The sequence below is a fragment of the Vidua macroura genome, chromosome 3, assembly GCF_024509145.1.
Source record: "Vidua macroura isolate BioBank_ID:100142 chromosome 3, ASM2450914v1, whole genome shotgun sequence".
In the NCBI taxonomy this organism is placed as follows: domain Eukaryota; kingdom Metazoa; phylum Chordata; class Aves; order Passeriformes; family Viduidae; genus Vidua; species Vidua macroura.
Genome location: NC_071573.1, coordinates 77,007,263 through 77,019,495, shown reverse-complemented (window position 1 = coordinate 77,019,495; position 12,233 = coordinate 77,007,263). Strand labels below are relative to the sequence as shown.

The window sequence follows — 12,233 nt, the reverse complement described above, 5'->3', positions numbered from 1 at the left end:
CCCATATGACTGAAAGCTCTCTGGTTCAAAGCCTGAGTTTTGTTGATTCTCTCTCTTTAGGTTACCAACTGTGTAATGAGCTGGTAAGCCTTTAACAATCCCCAATCTTTAACAGCCTTTGGCAGCGTGGGAATTTGCACCTCCAGCAATGGCAAACCTGCCAGATCTGCCCAGGTGTAACCAAAACAATCCTTGTCTCTCACCTTTTTTCACATTTCTTGTAACGTTTCAGTGCCTGCAGAAACTGCAGCTGTAGTAAATTAGAAGGGGGGGGGTGAGCTGTCATCACCCCAGGATACAGGCAACCATGACTTCTCAGGATGGCACCCAGCCCTCTGGCCCTGTGTCAATAATGCACTTAAGCTCATGCTTAAGATCAGTGACTGTACTTATGAGCTTAATGGTAAGCACATGCTTAAGTGCTTTGTGGGACTCGTATAGTCGGCACCTCTGCAGGATGGAGCATCCACTGACATTCCTTATGCTGGCAACCAAGCATGGAAGGCATTGGTTTCCCAGATCAGGAGCCACAGAGTGTACATTACTCTGCAAGCCTATTTGACAGTAAATGAGACCATCTTAAAGTTGTTGTCTGTTTCAGGAAAAAACAGATGTGGCTAAATCATCACAAAATATATCACAGCTGCAGATGCTGAAATGCACAGAAGTTGTAAATATCAAAGAGCATTTCAAGGACCTATAGATGAGATATATACAGTATTATATATTATATGCATATGGTATTAAATGATTGAAATAGATTATTAAATGCTCATGGAGTTAACTGAAGTGATTGCATATGGAACAGTATTAACCTCTGAACAAAAGAATGTCTATCTTTATAACAGATTTATTAGAACTGAATGAGTAATTTTTTTTCACCTCTACAAGAGATAGAAAAAACAAGAAAAAGAAAAACAGGTCCTTGGACTGAGAGGGTTTTGGCTATACCATGATAATAAAAAACATCTCCCCATTAAAAAAAAAATCCCATCAAGGTGACAAAAAAGGCATAAAGCCTAAAATTTTGCCAGGTAATGCTATGTCCTTTGAGATGGTTTGGCCTGTTTTTTTTGTTGGGGTGTTTTTTGGTTTTTTTTTTATATTTTATCTTGTGTAAGAATTCTTCCCTTAAGACACCAAGCCAGATTCTGAAAGAAGATATTCAGTAAGACAATGTCATCTTTGACATGAAAGTAACTCTCATGCACCATACAACAGAATCTGTCTCCTTGAGTTTTGATGTGGATTGCTCCATCAAAACAAATCACTATTGCTCCTCAAAAAAACCAACAAACTGAAACAAAAAAAAAAAAAGCAACAAACAAAATACATTTTACAAAATCAACTTACTCTTCATAATACAACATAAATGAGTTTTCTCAGAGTCAAAATCCCACTACATGAGACTAGCTAGCATCAAAGAGATTCTTATGTTACAGTCAAGGAAAATAAAATACAGAAAAACTAAATTCACACAATAAGCACTACTTTTTGTCATCCCTAGCATTAAGCAGTGGAGCTATTTTTCTGTATTTTGACAAAGCCAAACTGTTAGGGAAATGTGGTTTATGACGCAATTATGTAATCAGAGTGTCTGCAAGGAAAAAAAATACTTCAAGTACTTCAAGATGTTTTCACCTATGGCAGCTGAGGTTACCATTCATTGAAGTTTTCTTATAGTGAACCATTTCACAGAAAGAAAACTCACTTTTCTTTGTCCTACTGCAAAATATGTTGTTATACATGCAAATCTGTTTGAATATGCCTTGTTCTATTGGTTTCAATTTATGGTATTTTAACTTCTTAGTTATCTTAACAGCATTAAATGTAGCATTTGCAGTTGAATGAGGCATTTAATGAGTGTCTGATACATTCTCTACTGTGATGATGCAGTAGTTTCTCTCAAAATTTTCTGTGTTCATTCCATGAAGTCTTTATTGCATAGTAAATAATTCAGTAATCAAAATTAGAAAAACATTTCTTTTCAAAATTACATTATTAAAATGGTACTTTTATGTTAATTTACAGACAACTTTTTCTGAACATTTTCACACATACAAATCTAGCCATTAGTTTTGATTCACTTTTAATTTGTGATTGAAATTCGCTTCTACCTTTGAAACTCGCTTTTCACTATTTGTTGAATTGGACTCTACTTTCATCTTTCATGATGTTGCTGATGTGCAATATGTGTTGACATGTCTTTCATTATCTACAAGTTAGCTTAATATAAATGCCACCAAGCTAATCTTTCAAACACCTCTGGTAAAGGCTTCAATCAGCGCAAAACACTAATGCTGAGGTTACTGGCCATCATACACATTGAGCCCGCATTACCTTCCCTCCAAAGTCCTTAGATTTAGTTTCCAGTTTATGCCTGTATTGATACTACAATCTTGCTTTTAAAGAAAGACACTTCCACATTTTCATTCTTCTTATTTAAAGGATTTGTTACACTTTTATATCCCTACTCAGACTTCACGCTCTTCTGGCTCCAGATTTCTTAATGAACTGAAGATTAAGGGACTGATCCCCCAAGTTCTTGTTCATGCAAGGGGTCACAATGGATTCAGCAAGACTGTTTCCATGAGCAAGAACTGTCCGTGTAATTTATGATTGCTCAGAGTAAGTTCATGTAGGACTGAGTTAAGATAGGACAATATATCCATTATATCTCTCTGAAAATGTTCTTCCTGAAAGCTCGAGGAAGAAGAGGTTTTATAACACTTTTAATTCAGACTGAAAGCAGCATTTCCCAACTTTACATATATAATAGGACAATAACACTGATGTTTCTAAACATGTCATTTTTATAATGATGTAATTTACAATGGTACATTTCATAGAATGCCAAGAGATTAATTTGTACGCAAGCTGGAGGTGGCCTTAACCACATAATTCGTGCCTAGTTCCAGATATCAAGCTCCTCAAGGCTTGGGGATGTTTCAAGTTTGGAATGTCATTTCAAACACATCTGCAATATAAATGTTTTTATTTTAGAGCACTTCAATCTGTGCTATTCATTTACAAAGAAAACATCGTAAACAAATTTATGATCACCCATTCTACAGAAAATGAAAAACATATTTTTAGAAAGTTTCCACACAGAAGCAGATCTGTTGTTTCTAAAGGAAGAAAAAAAAGGGATTTAAAATACTGTTATAAATATACAGTGTAATCCTTCGCACAGCACAAAGGAATACACTACAAAACATAAAAGTAACAAAAGTTTCCAAAGAGCCACTTGCTTTTAATTGGCTTGTACATTTGTACACTGTAATCTGAGGTTTCATTCTAAAAATGAAGAAGCCATAAACACTTGGTATGATTACTGAGAGAAATATGAGGGCGAACTAGTTTAAAGCAGGTCTTTCAACTGCTTCGATAAACTAACTACTCATCTTTAGGAACTTAAACTTTGCCTGCAGTACTTACCCCATTGGGAGGAGAGGAAATCCATTCCAACTCTGTCTGTTGTGCTTTAGAGTCCAGCAGTATTACTAAAAAAAAGGAAAAAAAAAAAAAAGAAATTCCACAGCTTGTTAAAAATAACAAAGGGGGATTTAAAACTAAGGAACAAAATATGAATTTTAAAAAGTCGTAGAATTAATATAATTTTTGTACAGATTAACATGTCTTCTTCATATTAATAAAAAAATTATCTGCAACCACAACTAGCTATTTATTCCTAAGCAGACAAATTATTTTGTATCATTCACATATAAGCAGATATACATACCTGTTTATACATGAGCATAAATACATAAATCTTTACAATTTCATTGCTTAAAACAAAGTGAGGCGTTTTTAGTTCTCTGAAGTGCTATTAATCAGTCATTAAGATGCATGCTTCCTCCCTCTCCTTTTTCATAAGGACATTTTCCATATGCTGGTCATTACAATCAGCTTAAAGCACACAGACATTTCAACACGTTTCCAAACTGATTTATACAAGACTGGTCTATACCTCACCGAGGGTTGCATTGAAAAACAATGATCCTTTTTGAGTGTCAAAGTGAAAAATACTTCCCTTTGGTGATAAAGCAAAAATTGTGCAAATAAATGACAACTAGGAATACAGAAAAAAAAGACTCTGCAATTACCTCACACCTCGCATACACAAACTCAGACTAATTCACTTTATGGTAACAGCTTCCTAAAATCTTCACATCATGGTGACAATTACATATAGAAAGACATCAGTTCTAGCAGCACCACAATGATTTTCAGCTAAATGTAATCCTACCTCCGAAAGTGGTTAGTCACAGCCTAATAAACCAACTCTTTAGTAGCATTCATAATTTGAACCTATTCCATATATGTTTAGCTATAAAGCTATTTATAACTTTATACACAGAATTTCTGTACTGTCCAAGATATTTAGATGTGTGACTTAAGGCTGTAACTTGAAGCAACTTCTGTCAGTTCTAACAAAACAGTTTTAATTCTAGCTTTGGTCCTTTCTCCAAGGAGAATTTAACACAAAATTTCAGTGAATTACTAAAAAGATGCCTAAAAATTCATACAGTAATACATGGAATGTTAGCTGAACACAAAACGGTAGCTTCCAGGCCTGTATTTCAGTAATGAAGTGGAACTACTCATTAAGGAAGTTTGATAGTCTCCCTCTAGAAAGATTACCTGCTTAAGTCATTAAGGCTGGATTCAAGGGGCTTTACTTTGTAACACTTTCTATAGAAAAGCAGGTGGTGTATGTGGCGGCTTGTTAAATAAGAACATTTATAATGGTCCTGGGAAAAAAGGTACCACCAAAAATTTAACCGTTTCAGCACCAGCACACTAGGGCTGCAATTCATTATACTTTTTATTTGGCAGTAATTCTCCATCACGTAGCAACGGGTGAGCACATCAGAGAGAGAAAAGATAACAAGCAAACAAAACAAACAAAAAGAAAACCCACAAAGAAACAAACAAAAAAAAACCCTAGCACAGAAACCCCTGCTCTGCAAACAACCCTTTCAAAGAAATCGTGGCGTTCCTTCTGGCATCCCAAGTTACCGGGGAAGAGCTTTCCAAGCCAGAGGCTGCTGCCCTGCTCCCTGCGAGGGGAGACCCGTGGCTGTCACGGCTCTTTCAGCAACGCAGAGAAGTGATGCGGGGGAACGGCGCCGCGCCCCGCGCCCCCCGCCGGCAGCCGCAGGGGGTCCGCAGCTTCCCGCGCCGGGAGCGCACCGGGGCCCCAGCGCGGTCCCTCCGCGGGGGAGCCGCGCAGCGCTTTCCGCGGCGCGACGGAGAGCGAAAGGAGGCGGAGAGGCGGCGAGCGAAGCGCGGGGGCGCGGCCGCGGGAAACAGGCTCAGCGGGGCTCCGCGCAGGCGGGGAGCAGTGGCCTCTCGCCTCCGCGGGGAGCCGCAGTCGCGCTCCGGACACTGCGCGGAGCTGCGCGCAGGCGGACGCGCCCCCGCGCCGAAGAGCGGGGCTTGGCGGCGGAGCGCCGGTCCCGCGGCCGCCTCCAGCACACCCCCGACAGCCGCGCTGCAGGGAGGAAGCGCCCGGGACAGCGGCCCCTGAACGGAGCCCCGAACTCTCGCAGCCACGGGGCGAAGGGACAGTCCGCTCCCCGTGTCTGCGCTGGACCCGAGGGTCCTGGCCGCTGGCAGAGGGCTCCGCAGGTAACGCGGTCGCTTTCTGGCTTAGAGAGACAGAGGGACCCTGCCCCGTTCCTCTCCAGCATCTCACCGCGGCTTCTATTGAGCTACAGAAAGAAAACTTGGAGAACTTTTTAGCCTTTTACCCCTCCCATCCCTTTTCTGTACCCAGCGGGGAGGGGTAGGAAACCACGCGCGGCTGCTGTCGCCACCGGCCCTTCGGCGGGGCCGGCGGTGAATTTGTAAAATTACTTTTTTGTTGTTGTTGTTGTTGTTGTTGGTTTTTTTTTTTTAACTCGCTCTTTCTTCCGCCAGAGTTTTCTGCGCTTGCAGCAGGTAGCCGCTATCAATCCCTGTCTGCCGCTCGCCCCCTCCTGACCCTCCTTTGGCTAAGTGATTTCCCCCGAATATACAGACATTATACACGCACACTCATAGGTATAGATGCATATATAAGCACCCACGTATAACAGAGAAAAAACCGGCATAGGCTACCACTGGGAAGCATCGGCATAGCTCCGATCACGGAGCAATCCATAGGACAGAGCGGGGCAGGCAGTCCGCACCCTCCCCGCCTGCCTCCCAGTCCGACTGCCCGGCCCTTCTCCTCTCCGCACCCCACGGCTACGGGTTAGTGCTCCCCGCGGAAGGGTTTCTGTGCTTTACAGCCCCTCCAAATAAACTTTCGAAATGCTGCTACGGAAAGGCTCCTTCTTCTTTCCCTCTCTAATCTCGCCATCGACTTCGCGTTTTAAGGGCAGAATACATTTTAACTGAGGCATTTTTTAAAGCTCCAAATGATATTTTATTGCATGCCAGAGGTTTGATGAAAAATACTGACGCATCCATCTGAGGCGGGGGGGGGAACCCCAAACGCATACATATGCAGAGGCACCGAAAATGCCCTGCCTCCCCCTTCGCATGTCATGTCGTGTGTGTCTTCGACCCCCTCCCCGAAGATGGAGACGGACCTTCGCCTTCGGCTGTCAAGCCCGAGCAGGGCTCTCCTTTAAATCATTTCGGATTTTCTCAGCGTGAAAAAAGAGGTTCCCAGATGGGCTTTGTGAATTGATTTTAAACACCTCCATCAGCCTCTGATACAAAACTGCCTGATTTGTCTCCGTGCGCGGGGGAAACAAATGTGCGGGGTGCGCCTTACACAGATACCAGTATTGGACTGATGAAAACGGGGAAGCTCCGTTGTGCTACGCAGATAGTGTAAAACCCCTAAACCTCTCTCCAGCGATACCAGGGGAGAGCACACACATTGCAGGCACATGACGCCGGGCCGTATGTATCCTCTAAATACATGTCCAGCCTGCACGGCTGGGACGTGCAAAACTGCACCCCGATGCTCCTTCCCGCGGTCTGTGCCCAGCCCCGCTGGGCCGGAGCGCTGCAGGCCCCCGGTGGGGAGCGGCGGGGAGTGCCCCGCAGCCCCAGCCAAGCGCTGTGCCTTGCCTCCCGCCAAGCGTCCCGAGCCCTAAAACTCGGCCCTCAGCCCCTGCCCAGAAAGCAGCGAGGTAACCCGCCCTCCCTGCACCTCCTCGGCAGGATCAGGGCTGGCACGGGAGAACGACGCTCCCCGGCACGGATAGCCGGGCCGGGGGCTCTCCCAGCCCCATTCCTCCTCATCACGTGCGAATGCCTCGCAAACCTCATTCCTGGGAGCAAAGGCAGTTGTCCCGGTCCCTCATATGCACACACGCACAGCCCCCAGTGAATACAGTGCTTTTTCCTCCCTCCCACCTGAACTAAAAAGTCTTTTTTTTTTTCTTTTTTTTTTTTTTTTCCCCCTGAGAGGGGAGCTGATAAGCAGCTGGCAAGGGAGGAAGGTCCCCTACTAAGCCACCAAACAGACTTCGTGGGCAAAAGCAATAAATAAGCTCAAACTTTTGGTTTTCCGCATCACCTTACCTTCTTTTGCAGCCTGTGCCTCCCCCGTGTGTGCAAAGCGGAACAGCCAGACGGAGCACAAAATAATCCAAGAAGGGAGCCTACTTTGGAAAGCCATGGTGCAGGAGCGGGGTGATTTTATATTTCTAGCTCTCTATTCCTAGACACTGCCACTGCCGCCGCTTGGTGGGTGCTAGAGGACGGTGGAGAATTTGCTGCGCTAGTCTGTGGCTCGGCGCTCCCTCCCTCCAGGCTGCTTTTCTCTTTCGCCTCCTTCTCCTCCGCCTCCGCGCCGCCGCCCGGCTCCCGCACCGGGCCGGCCGCCCGCCAGCCCCGACTGCAGCCCGGCCGCCCGCGCCGCGCGCCGATAATATCTATGAGGGCAAGGGGGCGGGGCCTCGGCGGCGGAGTGGCCCGTCCCTCAACGTGACCGACAGCCCCCTCTGACCAATCAACAGCACCTATCGGCGGCCGGCGGGCCGAACCGCCCCCTGAGTCGCCGCGGCCAGGGGGGCGGGGCCGGCGGCGCCGGCCAATGAGCGCGCGGCGGTGTCGGGTGTCCGCCGGTGCCGGGCAGCTGCGGGCTGCAGCGCCGGGACGGAGGGGCTGAGCCGCGAACGGGGCGCCGAGCCCGGCCGGCTCCCGGCGCCGTCCCGCACGCCCGGAGGCGACTGCCCGGATCGTCCTGCGAGCGAGGGGACGTCCGTGCATCCCTCCCCCAGGGGTTCCCTGTGGTCTCCCCGTGTCGCAGCCGCCGGGGTACCGAGAGAGAGGGGTCCTGGCCAGGGTCCGGCCTCTGCCCGAAGCCGAGCAGCCGCCGGCGGGTCCCCGCGCTGCCCCCGCGCGGTGCCCGCTCGTAGCCGGCCTGAGCGCGCACCTGGGTTGATGCCACCGAAAGGGAAACTTCGGCAGGAGCTGCGGGATGGTTCCCCGAGACAGCCCTGCCACAACAGCCAAGTTCCTCGGGGCTGACATCACTTGGGCTCCCTTCCCTCTGTTGCGTTCGTGTTTTCTGCCCCGCGTCTCTGGTTTGCCCCAAATATGAAGAACAGGTTAATGGCAATATAGCTATTATGTGGGGAGGGAAAGGAGCGGCTGCTTCCCCCCTGTCCTCTCCGGGTGTAACCTGAAGCGCGTGTAATCCTCTAACAATGAGACAATTTAAATAGGAGGGGGAGGGAAAAAAAAGTGAAACCCGAGGGAGAGAGGAACTTGCCAAATCTCTCTTGTCAGCTCTCATCCTGCGGACCGGGAGAGCTTTTGCCGGGGATCCATCACGCTCCCCCCGCCCCTCCGCTTTCCTTTCTCCAAACTCACCCCTCGCTCCTTCGGACTGAAACAGCTGCGGGACGGACACAAAAACTTACCGCTCCCCGAATGAGGCCGCGGAGCGGAGCGGGGTGCGCGGGGCACGGTGGCTCGGGGCGAGCGCTCCTCTCCCGGGCCGCGCCGGGGCTGGGGGCGCGCAGCCCCCGCGGCGAGAGGCGGCGGCCCCGGCTGCGGTCCCCGCTCCGCGCCCCCCGCTCGGCCCCTGCCTCCTCCACCTCTGTCCCGCTCAACCTTCCCGGGGCCGATGCCGAGCGGCATGGACCGGGTTTTGTACTGCTCGGCTAAAAGTGCATGGCCGTGTCCTTTCCAAGGATAGATACTGCGATGTAAACAGAATAAGTGACTATCGTCTTTCGGGAGCAAGCGAAGGCAGCGAAGAGCGAGAGGTGTAATTGCAATTCGGTGGCAAGATTGTGTGAGAATCTGAAACACGCCTTGCGCAGATGCGGATCCTGATATAGAAAATGTTATGCCATAAATGGGAATTTAAACTGGGGGGGAGGTTTGTTTGTGGAACCTTTAGGTAGATAAGACAAAATTAGAATTACTACTACTAATAATAATATTGTAATCCTCAGCATTGACAGATAAGCAGCCACCATACTCCAGGCTTTGAGCACTTTCCCTGTGGGCTCCTTGTGACTTCCGAGAAGGGTGTAGAGAGGCTCCAAAATGCACTGTATTTCTTTCACTTGCTGAATAATTAATATGGCTTAGAATATGACAGTTTTTGTGTTTCATTCAGAATGCTCTGTTGATACTTTGGATACCATGATAAGTGTAGGCATAGTGCAGACTCTTGGTTTTCTCATCCTCTGCCGTCTGTCATACACATCCTCATGCATGTGTATTTAGAAAGGGGAGCTGTGCAAAACAGTGAGTAGGCTTATCTTCTTTTTAAATGGCTGTTTTAAATACACGCAGGGATTTTGTGACTTCTTGGCAATTTTTCACGGGTGAAGTTAGTTTTCATGTTGCATATATTGTAACAGTGATTAACGAAGATGTAAGAAGTCTTCAACCTAGTTAGTCCTCCACAGTTTCCTAGCATGAAGTGCTAGCATTTATTATGTCACTAAGCCAAGAAGACAACTTGTACCCCAAAGAATGTACTAAAAAAATTGTATTGAGGTTTTGAATGACTATGTTTATAAAAATGTAGAAACTTGCTAAATGGAAATATTTACAGGAGAAAGGCTTAAATGGTAATGAGGTGTCTTCCTGTCCTGCATATAGTATTAGGCCAGACACTTATTTTTAAAATCACCTCAATTTATACAGATTATACTGTACTATTTTATACAATCTAATATTGTATGTGTATGATATATGTGTCAGATCATACACGTATACAAGGATTCTCAAAGTTATGTAAATGTATTAACCACACGAAGGATGTGTGTATACATGAGTGAGTGTACAATGAAATTAAATAAGAGATTAAAAAAAAAAGAAGTGTATATTCTTCTTCTTGATCAACCCATTTTAAATGCCCTATCTTCCTGATAATTGTAAATGAAGATAAAGATGACATATTATATGTACTGCTTTGTTAGAACAGTCATGGATGTATTCACTGTTACACCAAAACATTCAATATACATCGAGAGTGTCTATTAGTGTTGGGGGTATTTTTTTGTGCTTCTCACACATTAAATCTTTGTGAAATTGATGAAGAATTTGAAATCTTTTTTAGTGAATTTGATGATTCCATTTTCTCTGTTTATTTGTAGTGTTTTTAATTGTATTCTGTAGGATGCACATCCTTTATTGCATTTTGTCCAGCTGTGTTAGATCTTCTGCAAAGAAAAACAGAAAAGAGATATAATACAACTGAACAAAAATACTCAAGCTAAATGGACTACAATCCTCAGATTTGGTAACAAAACCTCTGAGAGAAGAAGGAAGAAAAAAGGTGGGGAAAAAAAGGAACTGGGAATTTCATTCAATTCAATGTGTTACTATTCAGTTACCCCCAAAAGAAATGGTTAATGGGAAAAGAATAATGTAATCCAAAATTGTCTCTTTATTCTGTTTTGTCATTTTTCTCCTGTAGGCCAGATTCTGTCTTATTTTTACTTGTAGTTAGAATGATTTTCTTTACATTACCAAGCTTCCCTATGCTTCTACTAAGTTCATGCTAGCTGAGCTTCTCTATGCTGAATTGCAAAGCTCTAACCGGACTTTGGAAAAATACTTAAATAATTTCCTCCTCCTTAAAGTTGACTAACTCTATCTTCACCAAAACTCGATCTGAGACTGAAGAAATATAGGATGAATTGTAGGGCTACACAAGCATATGTAAGGAAACGAGCATAATCTGAAAGTATTGTTACTTTCATAATTTGAAAGTAGTAGTTACAAAAGTTTGCTTTCACTAATTTTCTTCTTGCAGGATTAATTCATTCTTTCTTTTCAACTTTGTGCAGGGCTGAAGTGAAATTTCAGTACTTTCAGAAAGCTGTTGAAGGTTAGCCTCAGACACCGTTTCTGTAAATCATATTGAGTCTTGGTTATGTCCACAGAACAGTGATCCTTAAAACTAGTTTTGTTTAAAAAAAACAACACTTGAACTCTGCTTTACAGTAGTAAAGGAAGAAATTAGTTTTAAGTAATAAAATAAGGTCTTCTAAACTGAAATTTTGGTCTTAATCTAAGCAATCGCTGAACTGTTTTTATCCATGCACAAGATTTTCTATGAAATACATAGTACATATTTTTGTGCAATTTTTGCCAATTTTTATATACTTTTTAATATAAAATTCAGTGTCCTTGTGACACTTCACTTGTAAGTCATGTATGTATAATAAATAATTCATTATATCAGACTTTGCATTTAGTTTTACAGATCTAATGGCACTTACATTCCAAATCTGGACCAGAGATGGATTTTCCATACACTGTCAATTTCAAATAATCTGGTGGATTTATAAATCAGAGTAGCTCTATTATAGTAAAGAAGGAAATGTATTAAATAAATATTATTGGTTCATAAAGAAATTGTAGAGAATCGGGACTGGTTTGTTTGAAAAGCATGCTCATATAAAAAGTTCTTTTTCTAGTTAAAATGCCAGTTTGGTTTTGGGTTTTTAAAAGCTATTTTAGATAACACTAATCAAAAATAGTGCCGTAAAACTTCACACTTTAAAGTCCTTACTTATATCAGAATGATAATAAAAATTCACTGTCAAATTTTCCCTTGGGAGATTTAAAGATGTACTGTGCTAAATAGATACATAGATCATGTTTTCCAAATCTATGAATTTTCAATACACTTTGAAAGACAGTACAGAAATAGAGGTAGGATGCTGTGTCATCTTGCCATTTAATGGAAATGAAATACATTCTATAGAACAGCACAAATTAAATTCATTTTAAATATACTGTGAATAAAAAAA

At 44.0% G+C, this 12,233-nt stretch overlaps 1 protein-coding gene across 7 annotated transcripts in view; it reads right to left on the bottom strand.

The window, feature by feature from the left end:
* Positions 1-10,463, bottom strand: part of EPHA7 (EPH receptor A7) — a 165,809-nt gene extending 155,346 nt beyond the window's left edge. For 4 of the 7 annotated variants that reach the window (XM_053972826.1, XM_053972825.1, XM_053972823.1 and 1 more), the window contains exons 1-2: positions 7,528-7,787; positions 3,439-3,503 (exon numbers count right to left, since the gene is read on the bottom strand). In XM_053972826.1, the coding sequence (XP_053828801.1) occupies positions 3,439-3,503; positions 7,528-7,624 (162 nt within the window). In that variant the 5' untranslated portion in view covers positions 7,625-7,787. Of the gene's footprint in view, positions 1-3,438; positions 3,504-7,527; positions 7,788-8,873 lie in introns of those variants that run through there. The other 3 variants (XM_053972822.1, XM_053972820.1, XM_053972821.1) reach the window with 1 other exon arrangement.
* Positions 10,464-12,233: the final 1,770 nt, after the last annotated feature.